This window comes from Papio anubis, chromosome 1, assembly GCF_008728515.1.
Source record: "Papio anubis isolate 15944 chromosome 1, Panubis1.0, whole genome shotgun sequence".
NCBI classification, from domain to species: Eukaryota; Metazoa; Chordata; class Mammalia; order Primates; family Cercopithecidae; genus Papio; species Papio anubis.
The window spans coordinates 23,679,713-23,697,856 of NC_044976.1; the positions used below are offsets into that span (position 1 = coordinate 23,679,713).

The 18,144-nt window shown below is 47.8% G+C and overlaps 1 protein-coding gene across 7 annotated transcripts in view; it reads right to left on the reverse strand.

The window, feature by feature from the left end:
• The window catches only part of LOC101000761 (RH-like protein), a 66,949-nt gene that overhangs the window by 26,928 nt on the left and 21,877 nt on the right, over nucleotides 1-18,144 (reverse strand). For all 7 annotated transcript variants that reach the window (XR_001902211.2, XM_009201986.4, XM_009202012.4 and 4 more), the window contains exons 3-6: nucleotides 13,113-13,263; nucleotides 3,580-3,727; nucleotides 2,336-2,502; nucleotides 577-714 (exon numbers count right to left, since the gene is read on the reverse strand). Coding sequence is in view for 6 of the 7 variants with exons in the window: in XM_009201986.4 (XP_009200250.2) it covers nucleotides 577-714; nucleotides 2,336-2,502; nucleotides 3,580-3,727; nucleotides 13,113-13,263 (604 nt within the window). In the remaining variant the exon portion in view is untranslated. The remainder of the gene's footprint in view (nucleotides 1-576; nucleotides 715-2,335; nucleotides 2,503-3,579; nucleotides 3,728-13,112; nucleotides 13,264-18,144) is intronic.

The window sequence follows — 18,144 nt, forward strand, 5'->3', positions numbered from 1 at the left end:
GGGTGATGCTCCTCTCACATCATCTACATGGTTCCCCAGCAGCAGCCATGTATGCACAATGTGCCCACCCCCAGCTGAAGACAACATTATCCAAGTTAAACCAAAGAGCCTCTTCTCCAGAGAATTTGGGATTGGGGCCAAGAGATTCCACCAGGCTGCTTTCTCGAAGCAAAAACTACATCCCACCATGTGGGGTGGAAGAGGAGGAAGCAGGTCTATAGAGTAAGAATAAAGCAGATATTCAGGAAAAGCAAAGAAAGAAGTAAAACAGGGGCTTCTGGGCTCCCCACAACACTCCAGTCCCTGTCCTTGAGTTCTGTGACACCCCAGTAGCCTTATAACAAATTCTCCCCAATGCCCAAGCAAGCTCAAATGGGTTCTGTCACCTGCTCCCCAGCATCCTAACAAATGCACCACCGAGCCAGGGTGGATCCCCCCTCACTAGGTGTTGAAGCCAACATGAGAATGCACCAACACCTGCCTAATGCAGCTGTGCACTGCATAGTGGCCCATCAGGTCCCAGCACCCTGCTGGCCTTCAGCCAAAGCAGAGGGGGTTAGTTGTCTAGTCTCTTACCGGCAGGCACTTGGCTCCCCCGATGGAGATCAGACCAGCCACAAGACCCAGCACCATGGCAATCCAAGGAGAATGGATCTCGTGACATGAGGCACTCACAGCCACGCCTCCTGCCAATGCTGCATTGTGCATATAAGTCTGCAAAGAAATAGCTTGTGGGTAAAGAAAGCAAGGTAGAGAGAGAACACCATCTTGCTACAAGTGACCAGCACGCTGGGAACAAGGCAACCCTGTAACATCCTCCCTGCTTTGCTGATCCTGAAACCACCTCTCCCCTGTGTTAGAACTACATGTCCTTCATCAATGGACATGATGGGCCAGCACACTACTGCCTCTTAGGCCCAGGGCACAGTTACCTTGATTGTGCAGCATTTAGGGAATGAGCTGGGAAGTCCAGGTGCTCAGCATCCTGGCATCCATTGCACTTATTAGTGATGTGTCCCTGGGCAGTGGGAAGAATGGGTTTTTGTTTTATTTTTTAGAGACAGGGTCTCGCTATGTTGCCTGGGCTGGTCTTGAACTCCTGGCCTCAACCAATCCTCCTGCCTCAGCCTCCCAAAATATTGGGATTACAGGTGTGAGCCACTGCACCTGGCCTAGAAGAATGGGGTTTTGGATGTATCTTCTTCATAAGGTTATTGTAAGGATTAAATGACTTTCCACATATAAAGCTCTTAGCCCAGTGTCTGGCATAGAACATGAATAAATGCCCAGTAGACACAAATCATTGTTATTGTTTTTATTATTATTATTGGCTACGTGGTGCCTGTGCCACCCTGTATGACTGGGCCCAGTTCCAATAAGCTGGGCCTTGTTCCTGGGTCATAGCTCTGCTACGTCCTTCACTGCTCCAGAACCGGAGCCTTGCCTTGCTCTCGTCTAACACCCTTAGCTCTCACCTAGGATTAACCTCTGGGCTTCCCTGAGCTGACACCCACTCCTGCCTTGCTGGATGTCTTAGACTTGCTGTCACCATGGAACCCATGGCCACTCACTTCCTCTTAGCACTGAATTCTGCTGTGAAGCTGTCATCTGTGGCCACATTCTTTCCACTCCAGCCCCTCCCACCCCAGCCCCACCACTGGTCTGTCCAGATTTCCCTCCAATACCACCGGCTGGACCCCCTGCCCCCATCATCACAAGAATCTGTTTTGTCTCCCCTCTCACCTATCTTTGCCCACAAGACTCACACACACCATTTCCTGTCTGTATTAACAGCAGCAGCTAATGTTTGCCTAGTACTTACTCCCCGTTAAGCACTTTACATGCACCATTTCTTAATTCCCACTTTACAGATGAAGCCATTGAGACTCAAAAGGTTGAAGTGGCTTGACCAGGGCCACATGGCTAGTGTCATATACTTCTCTACTTCTGATTCTGATGGTTCCATTCTTGAAATTTGTTGTGGGGAAGAGAGAGGCTGGCAATTTCTAGTCTAGTCTGTTGCTGCTGACTCTCGCTCACGGTGACTGGCTTTAGCAACTAGCAGAAACGAGGTTCAAACTCAGGTGTGTTTCATGTTAGCATGGATGGATTTAACCACTCCCCCCAGAAAGCCTTTGATCACTGGACAGTCTCCTGAGTCCCAGGCCCACTGTGACCACCCAGCGTTCTTCCTAGAGCTCCACTGTAGAGGCAGACATGGCTCCACCACCTGGCATGCCCTCTCCCAACCCACGCTGGCCCTGGGGTGGGAAGGGGCATAAATACGTTAGTCCTGTTAGACCCAAGTGCTGCCCAAGGGCAGCGCCCTCCTCACCATGTTGATCTTCCCTCGGGGGTGAGCCAAGGATGACACTGAGATGGCTGTAACCGCGCTGACTGCTAGAGCATAGTAGGTGTTGAACACGGCATTCTTCCTTTCGATTGGATCTATCAGCAGAGCAGAGTTGAAACTTGGCCAGAACATCCACAAGAAGAGGGTGCCTGGGGGCCAGAGAGGGTGGTTGGTGAGAACCACACTCCTGCTCCAAAGGTCTGAGCCTTGAGGGCTTTTGGATGAGAATCCTAGGGCTGGAGAGTCTCAGCCTTGTCACTTAGAGCTAGATGGGCAAGTCACATCTTCCTTCCAAGCTCTCAAGCTGATACCAGTTAACCATATTTTATAGACAAGGAAACAAAGGCCAAGAGGGTTGAAGTCTGCATACCCCACGCTTCCTGAACCTGGTCTGTGATGGTCAAATGCTTATTTTTATTTATTTTTTCTTTTTAATTGAGATGGAGTCTTGCTCTGTCACCCAGGCTGGAGTGCAGTGGCGCGATCTTGGCTGACTGCAACCTCCGCCGCCTGGATTCAAGAGATTCTCCTGCCTCAGCCTCCCAGGTAGCTGCTATTACAGGCGTGTGCCACCACGCCCAGCAAATTTGTTTGTATTTTTAGTAGAGACGGGGTTTCACCCTGTTAGACAGGCTGGTCTCAAACTCCTGACCTCAGGCGATTCACCCGCCTCGGCCTCCCAAAGTGCTGGGATTACAGGCTTGAGCCACCGCACCTGGCCCAAATGCTTATTATTACTATTATTTTAATGAATGTGCTGCTTTAATTTGACCCCGTGGCCTGATAGTCCTTTGACTATTATCAAGCTCACTGCCCGATTTTCTATAAGCCTCTCCCAGCAGTCTAAGTTCATCATTTTCACAGATTTTCAAAGTACAACATTATTACTATTCCCACCCTTGTTCCTTCACCCTGGGCCCTACTTTCTTCACTTGTCCAATTCCCTCCTTTCAGTTGAGAACAAAGGATTTGGATAAACTTATTTAAACTCACACATAATGAGTGTCTCCTTTCTAGTGGATATTAATGAAGAGAGGTCCCTAAAAGCAAATGCTTGATTCAAAGGTATGAATTTAGCAAACACTACTCAAAGAAATGAATCATGACGGAAGGGTTTCAGACACCAAGGGGAAGTTGGTAAAGGAGGGAGATTTTTCACCCAGAGCCTTTTCTGAGCCATTCTGCTCAGCCCAAGTATTAGACTACTCACCCCACCTTGTCCTTACCCAGCATGGCAAACAAACTGGGGCTCGTTGCTGCCTGATATTTATCCTCTGTTCCCTTGGGTAGAGGCTTTGGCAGGCACCAGGCCACAGTCAGCCCAAAATAGGCTGCAAACACGTGGATGTGCATCATGTTCATGCGGTAGTCTACCTGCAATAAAACCCAGCAAAAGCAGTGAGTGTCGGCATCCTCTGCCCACGGGCGAGCCCTGACGGTCCTTGGAGAAAGTTCAGAGCTTCACTTAGGAGGTGTGACTTGAAGCCACGAGACTGGTGTTCAGAGCTTACCCAGCCCAACCCAGCAGGCTTTGCCCAGGCTGGAGTGCAATGGTGCGATCTCGGCTCACTGGAACCATCAGCTCCCAGGTTCACGCGATTCTCCTGCCTCAGCTTCCCTAGTAGCTGGGATTACAGGCATGTGCCACCATGCTGGGCTAATTTTGTATTTTTAGTAGAGATGGGCTTTCACCGTGTTTGCCAGGCTGGTCTTGAACTCCTGACCTCAGGCGATCCACCTGCCTCAGCCTCCCAAAATGTTGAGTTTACAGGTATGAGCCACTGCGCCCAGGTTTTTTTTTTTTTTTTTTTTTTTTTTTGAGACATAGTCTTGCACCATTGCCCATGCTGCAGTGCAGTGGTGTGGTCACAGCTCACTGCAGCCTCCAACTCCCAGCCTCAAGGGATCCTCCCACCTCAGCCTCCTGAGTAGCTGGGACTACAGGAATGCACAACCATGCCTGGCCAATTTTTAAATTTTGTGTAAAGATGAAATCTCCCTATGTTGCTCAGGCTGGTCTCGAACTCCTGACCTCAAGAGATCCTTCCCTTCCAAAGTGCTGGGATTACAGGCAGGAGCCACCACACCCAGCGGCCCAGCCTATCAGTAGCTCTTATATACTTTTGACCAAGGTTCGCTTAGGTGTGCCAAAAACCCACATAGACATGCACCTCACTGATTCCTACTTCTCAGCAGAATTTTAACTCTGCAGGGAGTGATGAGTGATATAAAATTTGCAACATGAAGTAGCCAGACTTCTTATAATACCAAACTAAAGTCTTTGGTACATTCTAGATATATTCTAATTTTGCATCACGACTATCACACTTTAGTAATGCTTAATAACTTAGTGGGCTACTGGTGAAGGCTGTCAGCTGTGCCTTCTAAAAATACCCAGAATTGGCAGGATTTTTAGCACCATTTCCCACTGACCCCATCTTGGTTTAAGCCACCATCACCACTACCCCAAATTGTTACAATAACCTCCTAACTGGTCTCCTCATTTCCACCCGTCTCCCTGTGGAGTGTTCTCCACACAGCAGGCAGAGTGACCCTGTTAAAATGCAAGTCAGGCTGGGTGTGGTGGCTCACACCCGTAATCCAAGCACTTTGGGAGGCTGAGGTGGGCGGATCACCTGAGGTCAGGAGTTCGAGACCAGTCTGGCCAACATGGCAAAACCCTGTCTCTACTAAAAATACAAAAATTAGCCAGGTGTGGTGACGCTTGCTTGTAATCTCAGCTACCTGGGAGGCTGAGGCAGGAGAGTCACTGGAGCCTGGGAGGCGGAGGCTGTAGTGAGTTGAGATCGTGCCACTGCACTCCAGCTTGGGCGACAGAGCGAGACTCTCTATCAAATAAATAAATAAAATAAAATGCAAGTCAGATCATGTTACTCCTCTGCTCAGAAGCCTCCAGCGGCTCCCATGTCACTCAAAGTCAAGGTCCATGTTCTTGCCATGACCCTACAGGATCCACTCTCGCCTGACCTCTCTAACATCACCTCCTATTGCACTCCTCCACTTGCTCTTCTGTCATCCTCAAACCCACTAGTGTGTTTCCACTTTGGGTCATTCAGCTGCCTGAAATGCTTACCCCTAGCCAGGATGTAACAAGGGCAGGGTGAAGGGAGTAGTCCACCTGGGTGCAAGCAATCGGGGTGCCTTTTCTGTAGAGGGTGTCTAACAATTCTAAAGCCAACTAAAAAGTCTGTCTGTTTTCTATTTACTTTTTTTTTTTTGAGACAAAGTCTCGCTCAGTCACCCAGGTTGGGATGCAGTGGCACGATCTTGGCTCACTGCAACCTCCACCCCCTGGGTTCAAGTGATTCTCCTGCTTCGGCCTCCCAAGCAGCTGGGATTACAGGTGCCCACCACCACACCCGGCTAATTTTTGTATTTTTAGTAGAGACGGGGTTTCACCATGTTCCCCAGGCTAGTCTCTAACTCCTGACCTCAAGTTATCCATCCGCCTTGGCCTCCCAAAGTGCTGGGATTACAGGCATGAGCCACTGCGCCCAGCCTACTTTTTTTTTTTTTTTTTTTAATCACCATGTGCTGACAATTCTAAACAGCGTGGGTGATAAAACGGCCCTCCCAGCATCCTGCCATTGTTCTGCCACTGTTCTCAGGTGCCCATGTGGCTTGTGCACTCGCTACCTTCAGGTCTGTACTAAAAAAAAAATCACCCCCTTGATGAGATGAAGCTGCCCTTGGCCACCCTCTCTCACAGTTATTCTCTCTCCTCAACTTTTCGTGTTTCCTTTCTCCATTTCATTTTTCTCTGTGGTACTTACCACTCTCTAACATGCTATATCTTTTGTCCATTTTATTGCTTATTGGCAGTCTTTCCTTCTGGAACAGACGTTCCATGAGAGTTGTATTTTCCACTGCCACAAGAGTGCCTGGCATATAGTAAATACTAAATAAATATTTGTGAAGTGAACAAATGATGATAAAAAGCCCTCAGTCATACACAAAGAGGAAAGTCTATGCAATTCCCTGATAAGAACTGAAAAGCAGGCTTGCGTTTTTCATCTCTTTGAGCTCCACTAGGAAGGAGTTCAGGAAGAACACTTGGGGATTCTTGGCCTGGTATATTCATTTCTTAAGCTGCCTGCACTGAAATGACTCTGGTCCCTGGCTCTGGTTCCCCTGAGCCCTCCTGCTGAAGAAACCCAGGCTGAATTGAAGTTTTGAGGAAAATAAACACCCAAAATCAGTGCTAAGCCCTCCTCTACACCAGTTCAGTTAGCAAGTCAAAGCTGCAGAGAAGAGAGGAGATGATGTTATATCAATGCAGTCTTTTAAAGCAATCGTTATGAAGACTGCAACAAAGCAGGAAGAGGTTCGGGCTCGCAGGGAGTGTTCCACCTCTGAAATTTACCCCTCTTCTTGATAGCCATGTTTTCACTGTGTGAACCATCTCCCACGCCAGCTACAGCTGGTTGGACCAGAGTGGAAAAATAACCCAGGAGACTGATCCGATTCTCTCTCCCTGGACTGCAGAATTGAGACTAACTGAGAGAAAAGAGTTGTTTTCTGCAGGATCTGGGACAGAGAAATGCAGGAACAAGTGGAGGTGGGTGGGTGGGTGGAGGGGACACGTTTTTCGCTCAAGAGAAAGCTGGTGTACAGAGACATTAGATGTACAGAGAGAAACAGAGCCAAAAGATGGAGAGCACAGACTACCTGGGATCTCAGCGGCTTCTCATAGACAGTTCCAGTGCCCTCCTGAGTCTGGCAGCACCTCCTGCCCTTGGAGGTTCTTTTTGTTTGTTTGTTTTTTAAAATTGTCCATACTACACAGACATACCTTTATGGTTCTTATACTGAATTCTCTCCATTCTTCCTAAGAAAGCTCTGGTTACATTTTCTTCCTGGGAATCAGGGAGTTCTCATTAATCCTTACATTAAGCAGAGAGAAAAAGCAGAAAATGGAAGTGTGCAAACCGGAATCCAGGAGCCCATGGTGATATAAACAAATACAGAGATGAGTGGATGAACAGAGAAGTGAAAACTTTTCCTTACAGAAGAATGCCCACTATTGAAGGGAAGATGGAATTAGAAAACCAACATTGGCAATTATTATAGTACTAATTTATTCAGGGAAGAATCAATGAACACTAAAATCAGTGGGTGAAAGTTGAATGATAAACAGGATTCCTATAGGAAATTATCTCCTCACAAGATGTTTATTAATTACAAAGGAGAAAATAGTAACTTTGCAGTGGAAGATCCTGGCAGGTACCATCTTAACCCAATGATCACAGTTAACACACCTAGTAATGGGGCAAACTGACAGTCTGTCTTCTGATATGATATACTAAGAAGGGCGCACACGGCTTCTGTTGAATTCCTACCAAAAATGCATACCCACCATCTAATCATAAGGGATGGCAGACAAACCCACTTTCTACAAAATAACTGGCTCAAAACTTCAACATATGTCAAGGTCATGAAAGATAAAGAAAGATGAAGAAACTGTTCCAGATTGATGGAGTTTAATAAGACATGAGAACTAAATGCAAGATGTAACCCTCAACCACAAAATATACATATATATTTTTCTAGAAAGGATATTATTAAGACAATTGGTGAAATTAGAATAAGGCAATCATAATGTGTCAATGTCAATTTCTCATTTTTGTTAACTGAACAATGGTTATATAAGAGAATGTCCCTGTGTTTTAAGAAATTGTATTAGTCTGTTTTTACACGCTATAAAGATACTTCCTGAGACTGGGTAATTTGTAAACAAAAGAGGCTTAATCGACTCACAGTTCAGCATGGCTGGGGAGGCCTTGGGAAACTTATAATCACGGTGGAAGGTGAAGGGGAAGCAAGGCACATCTTACGTGGTGGCAGGTGAGAGAGAGAAAGAGAGAGAAGAAGTGCCACACTTTCAAACCATCAGCTCTCCTGAAAACCCACTCACTATCACAAGAACAGCATGAGGGAACCACCTCTGTGATCCAGTCACCTCCCATGAGGCCTGGCCCTCAACATGTGGGGATTACAATTCGAGATGAGATTTGGTAGGGGATATAGAACCAAACCCCATCAGAAATATACACTGAGGCTGGTTATGGTGGCTCACACCTGTAATCTCAGCACTTTGGGAGGCTGAGACAGGCGGATCAACTGAGGCCAGAAGCTCAAGACCAGCCTGGCCAATATGGTGAAACCCCATCTCTACTAAAAACACAAAAATTAACTGAGCATGGTGGCACATGCCTCTAATCCCAGCTACTCGGGAGGCTGAGGCACCAGAATTGCTTGAACCCAGGAAGCGGACATTGCAGTGAGCCGAGATCACACTACTGCATTCCAGCCTGGGTGATGGAGCAAGACTCTGTCTTACAAAAAAAAAAAAAAAAGTAATATACACTGTAGTATTTAGGGGTTAAAGTCACATATACAAATGAAGACAACTAAAAATTAATAAATACAAACTTCCAGGTTGGGCGCAGTGGCTCATACCTCTAATCCCAGCACACTGGGAGGCCAAGGCGGGTGGATCACCTGAGGTCAGGAGTTTGAGACCAGCCTGGCCAACATAGCGAAACCCCGTCTCTACTAAAAATACAAAAGTGAGCCAGGCGTGGTGGTTTTCGCCTGTAATCCGAGCTACTTGGCAAGCTGAGACAGGAGAATCACTTGAACCTGGGAGGCAGAGGTTGCAGTGAGCCAAGATTACACCACTGCACTCCAACCTGGGTGACAAGAGCGAAACTCTGTCTCAAAACAAAAACAAAAACAAAAACCTTTCCATATTCCCTCCAAGACCATTGTTCTCTTTTCCACCCCAAACATCCCCAGCTCCCTTGAAGAAGATGCCATCACACTGTCCCTTCCTTGCTGTGGTCTAAGCCTCCTGGCCGCCTCTTGGTCCCTGATGATGTCAGCTCCTGCCCTTTAGCCTTTCTCTCCATCGCTCTTCCCAGAAATTATCTTAGTCCACCCAACTCCTTCCCTTTCGGTTCCTTGACCGCTCGTCTATCTTTCCCTATGTTACACTTCTGCCACCCACTGTCAAGCCTTAGACCTTGTCATTACCAGTAACTATGTTGCCTCCGTAGCCTGTTTCAGGCATTGTACCTGATAACCACCACCACCTCCTATCTGTCCAGCTCACTTCCTTAAATTGCCTCCCTTCAACAGTTCCAATCAATGGAGCCTGAGAGCAATGGTGATGATGAAAATAACAGCACTGCCACAACACTTACCCCATGCCAGGCACTGTTCTAAACGCTTTAGAACAGTGTTCAAAATTGAACACGTGTTCGCTCACTTGTTCAATCCTCACAACAGCCCTAGGAAGTAGTATTATTCTTATCCTCATTCTATAGATAGGGAAACTGAGGCACAGAGAGGTCAACTAAGGGGCCCAGATGGATTCAGCTAGTGTGGGTTGAGCTGAGATTTGTACCCAGGCTGCCTGGCTGGGCTCCCCCATTTTCACTCTCTCTCCTTTCTTAACCAGCTTAGATTTCGTGGGCTACTGTTATGCTTCCTCCTTTGCAAACAGCCCCATCTCTGGTCTCCCTTGGGCTTTGGGCTCACTCTGGGCAGCACCCCAGGCTGGGCAAGTTCAACTCTGCTTCTTCCACACCTGCCTGGAGCAGCTGCACACAGCCCTGGTCACTGACGCACTTTCCACTAATTACAAGCCCTAGGGACCCTGGTGCCAGCCTGCAGTCCCGCTGCACCCCTCCAGTCCTCTCACTCTCTTCTACTCCCACAGATGACCATACCACACTTTCCCTCTCCACAAACCCCATCCCTACTTCCCACCCTCACATGAGGCTGATGACGGTGCCTCTCGTTTCTCTGCGAAAATACAAGTAATTAGTAAGGAATTTTCTCTTCTCCCTGCAGGAGACTGAACCTGTGGCACCCACCACCAAATCTGCCAGTCTATTCACAGTCCCTGCCATTTCTCTCGTTAAGATGAACTGTCCCTGCATCAGTCTAAAGGCACAAAATCCTACTCCTGCTTTCCAACTCAAAGGCTTGACTCTTACCATTCATCTCTCTTCTGTTTCATCAGAGTTTTCTTCTCTCTATCGGATTATTGCCCTCCTGCTTCTTCTCCATTTCTCTGTTCCCCTTTATAGCAAAGTCCTTGGCAGGGCTGCTTCTGCATGCTGTCTCCACTTTCTCATCTCCCGCTCTTGAATCAGTCAAGCCAGGCTTTTGCCTTCATCCTCCTTTAAAACCACGCATGCCAAGATCTCCTTGCCAAATCCAATGGCTACTTCTCAGCCTCCATCCTACTTGACCTCTCAGCAGCACTCAACCCACCTGAGGCCCTCTCTTTCCTTGCCTTCCAGGACCTCACCCTCTCCTGGGCTTCCTCCTGCCTCTCCAAGCACAATTCTGTCTCCTTTGCTGGCTCTTCCACATGTCCCCACTCCAAAATGCCGGGTGTTCTAGCACTCAGTTCTCAGACTTCTTCCCATCTCTCTTTATCCTCACTCCTGAGTGATCTCCTTGGGTCTCATGGCTTTAAATACCATCTGTAGGCCGGGCGCGGTGGCTCAAGCCTGTAATCCCAGCCCTTTGGGAGGCCAAGGCGGGTGGATCACGAGGTCAGGCGATCGAGACCATCCTGGCTAACACAGTGAAACCCCGTCTCTACTAAAAAATACAAAAAATTAGCCGGGCGATGTGGCGGGCGCCTGTAGTCCCAGTTACTCGGGAGGCTGAGGCAGGAGAATGGTGTAAACCCGGGAGGTGGAGCTTGCAGTGAGCTGAGATCCGGCTACTGCACTCCAGCCTGGGCGACAGAGCGAGACTCCATCTCAAAAAAAAAAAAAAAAAAAAACCATCTGTATCGTAACAACTCCCAAATTTGTATCCCTAGCCCTAACCTTTCCACTAAGCTTCAGACCTGTACATTTCCATTCAGTGTCTCCACTGGGATGTTTCATACACATCTCTAGCCCCCAACCTTAACCCTAACGCTACCACATTTGACACTGAACTCCGGGTTTTCCCTCCCAGATCTATCCCACTCCAGTGTTCCCCATCTCAGTAAATGGCACCAGCAGCCGCTGAGTCGTGCCAGATCAGAACCTTGAAGTCATCTTGACCCTCTCCCACCCCATGTGCAGTCTATCAGCAAATCCTGTCAATTCTGCTATTAAAATACAATCAGGATCCAACCACTTCCCACCACTCTCACAGCTATTGTCCTAGTCTGAGTCTGGATGATGGCAATCGCTGCCACTCTGGTCTCCACCTGCTTCCTCCCTTGCCCCTTCAGTCTTTTCTGAACCCAGAAGCCAGAGTGATTATCTTAAAACATAAGTCAGATCATAGCTCTCCTCTGCCCAGCTCTCCTTTGCTCAACACTCCCTAGTGCTCCCTGTATTTCTCAGAGTAAACTCCAAAGTCCTTTGGGATACTGAGGCACAGTAAAGGGGCTTCAAGTTTTTTTTTTTTGTAAACATGCATCATCTTATGTGATTAATTCAATTACTCCCTCAAACCCTATGTGGTAGTACTGCTACCCTCATATTACAGATGAAGAAACTAAAGCTCTAAGAGGTTAAATTGTCCAGAGTCACACAGGGATTTATGGCAGAGCTGGGATGCAAACCCCAGCCTTTTACTCCAAGTCCAGTGCTCTTTCTTCTAAGCCAGGCTGGAACTCTGGGTTCTTGCTTGGGTCCTGCCACTATCTTGCTATGTGATCTTGGGCAGTCCCCTCCCCTCTCCAGGCATCAGCTTTCTCACCTGCGAGATAGGAAAGTCGGCTATGTCCTCACTCAGGGCCAGGGTTACAGCAGAGGACTGTAAGGAAGATGCTGGCTGTACAAACTTGCTGGACCCACTGCTGGTGAGGCTCTGATAATTAATTACTTTTATACAACCATAATTATATCATGAATAGCACAATCCGACAGGATTATACTGTAGTAGTTAAAGGCACTGGTTTGTTGTGCTTAAACATTTGTACAGACCACACTTTTGCAACCTCATTTGGGCATCTATCTATTTATCTATCAATCTTTTCTTTTCGTTTCTTTTTTTCTTTTTGAGATAAAGTCTTGCTCTTGTGCCCCAGGCTGGAGTGCAATGGTGCCATCTCGGTTCATTGCAACCTTCACCTCCCGAGTTCAAACGATTCTCTTGCCTCAGCCTCTTGAGTAGCTGGGATTACAGGCTCCTGCCACCATCCCCAGCTAAATTTTGTATTTTTAGTAGAGATGAGGTTCCATATGTTGGCCAGGCTGGTTTTGAACTCCTGACCTCAGGTGATCCGCCCTCCTCGGCCTCCCAAAGTACTGGGATTACAGGTGTAAGCCACTGTACCCAGCCTGTCTGTCTATCTGTCTGTCTGTCTGTCTGTCTGTCTATCTATCTATCTATCTATCTATCTATCTATCTATCTATCTATCCACCTACCTATTTATTTAGAGATGAGGTCTTGCTATGTTGCCCAGGTTGGTCTCCAACTCCTGGGTTCAAGCAATCCTTCCAACTCACACCTCAGTCTCCTGAGTAGCTGGGACTACAGGTGCATGCCACCACAACTGGATAATTTAGAAAAAATATATATTTTTTAGAGATGAGGATCTTGCTATGATGCCCAGGCTGGTCTCAAACTCCTGGCCTCAAGTGATCTTCCTCCTCAGCCTCCCAAGTAGCTGGGATTACAGGTTGTCTTTAATTTTTAAAACCCCAGAAACCCCACCAAATGGGGCTTTTGGCCCTTTTCTCCCCGGTCCCTCCTCGCAGCACCATGACTCACTTTGAAGATACTATTGATGACTATCCTCATGGTGCCAAAGACTGTCAGCTCCACCAGCTCCATCACCACCAACTGCACCAAGTTGACCTTCCCCAGGACAGCATTCATTGAGATCAGCATCGACATAGTGCTCCTGGTGGCCAGCCGAATACTGAGGGAGAGAGGGAGAGCCAGGATGACTGAGAAGGAAGGATGCCTCTCATTCATTCATTCATTCATTCAACAAACACTGTTGGGCACCTACTTTCTGTGGGAATAGAAGACAAGATTTTTACCCACCTGGGCGCTGATGCTGTGGACTGGAGTGACCATCTCTTCCTCCGTCAAGGTGACCTCTGCACCCTGAGCCATGTGGTCTGGCAGATGACGTAACCACTCTGTGCCTCAGTGCCTTCATCTATGAGGCATTGATCTACACATACTCATCTGACTGAGGATGATCGGGGTGACTGCTCCCTCAGGGGACCTGACAACTGGGATTCTGCCCAGTCTTCTTTTCTGCCGCCATCATTCAGATGCTCAACAGAGGGCACTCTTCCCTCGCGGGCCTGTCCGCATCCAGTCACCCCATCCTCATCTGGAGCCACTGTCCCTTCTCTCCCTCTCCGTGGAAGTGGAAAGAAACTGGATTTGGAATCAGGACAAGCCAGGCTTCCAGTCCCAGCCTTGCTACTGGAGTGGCCATTTCATCTCACTGAGCCTATTTCTCCTTCTGCAAATTAAGAATGATGATCAGACGTGTCCCATGTTGGTGTCCTGGGGATGTGAAGGAGTATTCTTCCTATCGGTGTGTCTAGCACCAAGACTGGCACAAAGAACCAACTCCTGAAAAGACGCTAGCCTTACTAACACTATTACGATTCCTTCCTTCCCTCCACCAATGAGCATGCTCAGGAGGAGAAAATGATTTTTGTCTTCAAGGTACTTATGATCCAAAAAAAAATGTACTTATGATCCAGACAGGCTACACCATGAGCCTGTCAACTAAGAATATCTGTGATATCAAAAGGTTAGTGGGGTTCATTGGAAGGAGAGGATGATGCTGACTGGACTCATCAGGGAGGACTTCCTGTAGGAAGTGGTACTGAGCTGGACAATCCATGGACATCCAGTCTCCCCTGAGCACCTTGCTCTGAGTCTCCCTCCTCCCTCTGGGAGTTAATGATGACGATGCTACAACCACAGCAACAGTGATGATAATGATTTATTATAAGAGCATTTTGTAAAACAGGCTTGTAACAGCATCACCTCTTTTACATTTTAACCCTATAAGGCTGGGTGCAGTGGCACATGCCTGTACTCCCAGCACTCTGGGAGGCCGAGGCAAGCGGATCACTTGAGGCCAGGTGTTCAAGACTGGCCTGGCCAACATGGTGAAACCCTGTCTCAACTAAAAATACAAAAATTACCTGGGCGTGGTGGCGCATGCTTGCAATCCCAGCCACTCTCGAGGCTAAGGCACGAGAGTCACTTGAACTCGGGAGGCAGAGGTTGCAGTGAGCCGGGATCTCACCACTGCACTCTAGCCTGGGTGACAGAGTGAGACTCCATCTCAAAAATAATAATAAATTTTTTAAAAAATTTAACCCTCTGTGCGAGTCTCTGTAAAATCGTGCTAGCTTACCATTCGGTATCCCCATTTTACAGAGGGTCACGCAGAGGATTATAATGGATTTTTCGGAAATAGTCACACCAGCTGATCACAAATGTGAGATTCAAACCCAGCTGGCCTAGATCCAAAGCCTGTGCCCTGAAGTCTGGACTTAGCTTCCTCAGTGTTTGCTGCAGACTATGCCCGCTTAAGCCTCCAGGACTTTAGGGAAGATCAGAAAAGGGCAAAGGGCATGGGGAAGGAGTCTTACAGGGACCAGGAATTTAGAATAAGGGGTTACTCAATGTTCCATCGTGCCTGGACAAGTTATTCCTTTTAAGTGGGTGTTCATTTCATTGACAAAGGCTTAACTCAGGAGTATGTGTGCCGGCAGCAGTATTTCATTCCTCAAGGGCCAGTTTGTGCTGGGGAGGTGCTAAGATAGTGACATGCAGTGGTTAGGAGCGCGCTCTCAGGTCTAGGCTGCCTGGGCTGGAATCTTGACTCAGCCACTTTCTGGCTGTGTGATCCTGGGCAACTTATTTAATCACTCTGTGCCTTGGTGCCTCCATTTATAAGGTGGACCCAATGCCTCTGGAGCCACGGTAAGGGCAAAGTGAGTTGATATATGTCAAGTGCAATAAAGGAGTTGGTTATTGCTATTATCTTCTAGGGAGAGTCCTAGAGATTTCAAAACACAACATTAAAAAATCACACTTTTAAGGCCAGGAATGGTGGCTCAATCTTAGCACTTTGGGAGGCTGAGGTGGGAGGATTGTTTAAGGCCTGGAGTTTGAGACCAGCCTGGGCAACACAGTGAGACTTCATCTCTATTGAAAAAAAAAAAAAAGCTAGTGTGGTGGTGTGTGCCTGTGGTCTCAACTACTCAGGAGGCTGTAATTCCAGTACTTTTGGGAGCCGAGGTGGGCAGATCATTTGAGCCCAGGAGTTTGAGACCAGCCTGAGCAACACAGTGAGACCCTGTCTCGGCAGAAGACAGAAAAATCAGCTAGGCATGGTGGTGTGCACCCGTAGTCCCAGCTACTTGGGAGGCTGAAGCAGGAGGATCACCTGAACCCAGTGAGGTTGAGGCTGAGTGAGCCATGATCGTGCCACTTCACTCCAGCCTGACAACAGAGTGAGACCCTGTCTCAAAAACAGTTTTAGGCTGGGCACGGTGGCTCACACCTGTAATCCCAGTACTTTGGGAGGCCTAGGCAGGTGGATCACCTGAGGTCAGAAGTTCGAGACCAACCTGACCCAACTGGTGAAACCCCGTCTCTACTAAAAATACAAAAATTAGCCGGGCATGGTAGCGGGCACCTGTAAAAAAATTTAACTCAGGAGGCTGAGGTGGGAGGATTACTTGAGCCCAGGAGGCAGAGGCTGCAGTGAGCTATGATTGTATCACTGCACTCCAGACTGGGCAACAGAGCAAGACCCTGTCTGTAAATAAATAAATAAATAAATAAATAAATAAAATTTTAAAACATCCCACTTTTAGGGTTCTGTTTATTTTCATTTTTGCTCCTATAGCTATTTGCTAAGTTATTAGTATGTGAAGAAAACAAAGAACAACGTTGAATAAGACAGGCCCCTCCCCTGAAGGGACTCAAAACAGAACCAAATCAGTCCCAAGTTAAGTGGCACAAGCTGGAGTGTTGCCAAGGGAGAGTACCCTGTGCCCAGGGGCAGGCCTGGGCACCAGCCATCAGCACAGCCCTGATGGGAACCAGTCAGGAAGCCAGTTTCAGCAGGGGTCACCCCTAGGGGGATCCAAGCAGTCAGGGGTCAGGCGGGAGAGTTGACTCAGGCTGCCAGTGACTTCTCTCCCTTCTCGTCTTCCTGGATTGAGTCAAGAACAAACAGGTCCCTGTGGACATCAGACAAAAGGAGCAGTCGTAGATGCTTCCTGCCCCATTCTGCTGTGGTGCAGAAGGTTGAAGGCTGGTGTGACCTTAAGCTAAGGCAGCAACACCAAACCAGGGCCACCACCGTTTGAATTCCCCCAGGGTGCCCTTTGTCACTTCCCAGGTGAATGCAGTGTATGCATGAGCGTGTGTGTGTGTGTGTGTGTGTGTGTGTGTGTGTGTGTGTGTATTGAATCCCCGTGGGAATTAACTCTAAAACTGTGGTTTTTTGTTTATTTGTTTTTTTGAGATGGAGACTCACTCTGTCGCCCAGGCTAGAGTGCAAAGGTACAATCTCAGTTCACTATAGCCTCCGCCTCTCGGGTTCAAGTGATTTTCCTGCCTCAGTCTCCCACGTAACTGGGATTACAGGCGCCTGCCACCATGACCAGCTAATTTTTGTATTTTTAGTAGAGATAGGATTTCGCCATGTTGTTCAGGTTGGTCTCGAACTCCTGACCTCAGGTGATCCACCTGCCTAGGCCTCCCAAAGTACTGGGATTACAAGCATGAACCACCGCGCATGGCCTAACACCGTTTTTGAGACAGGGTCTCACTCTGTTGTCCAGGCTGGAGTGAAGTGGCACGATCATGGCTCACGCAGCCTCAACCTCACTGGGTTCAGGTGATCCTCCTGCCTCAGCCTCCCAAGTAGCTGGGACTATGGGTGCTCACCACCACACCTAGCTAATGTTTCTATTTTCTGCCGAGACAGGATCTCACTGTGTTGCTCAGGTTGGTCTCACACATCTGGGCTCAAGTGATCTGCCCACCTCGGCTCCCAAAAGTACTGGGATTACAGGTGTGAACCATCACGCCCAGCCTCTAAACCTTTTTAGAAAGAAAAATATGTAGAGTTTTCTCCCCCAGGGCCAATCGGGAGCTGGCTAGACTGTGTTTCATGTTCTGACCACTCTGGAGTATATGGAAAAGGTTATAATAAAAAGGTGGAGCCATCTCCACCACTTAGCTGTGTGGCCCGAGACAAGTGCCTTGCCCTCTCTGAGCTTCCACTTCCTTATTTGTATACCAGGTTAGATCCCTACCTGGAAGAGTTAAACAAAATTATATTTGTTGAGTGCTCAGCACAGTTCCTGGCTTATAGAGAAATGTTTAACAGCAGCGCCCAGAGGTTTAGCAGGGTCTTAGAGGGGGAGGCTGGAATGGCCTTGAGAGGCCTTGAGAGGTCCCCAACATGCCTAGGATGACATTTACCATCATCTTGTTAGCACAGAGATTCAGAGTTGAACAAAACAAAACAATGTTTCAGGAAAAAATTTAGCCTAGCTCCTCCCATTAAGTGCCAATGCCCTTTTAAAACGTGTATAGTTTGATGTGTAACCATCACCTGGGTGAACACAGAGAACATTTTCTGCACCCCATGAGGTTATTTTGTGTTCCTTCCTAATCAATATCCACCTCCTGCCCAGGTAACCACTATTCTGACTTCTAGCACCATTAAGCATTAGTTTTGATGGTTCTTAGCATTTCACATAAATGCATCTAAACGAAGCACAGGTAATTTAATGAA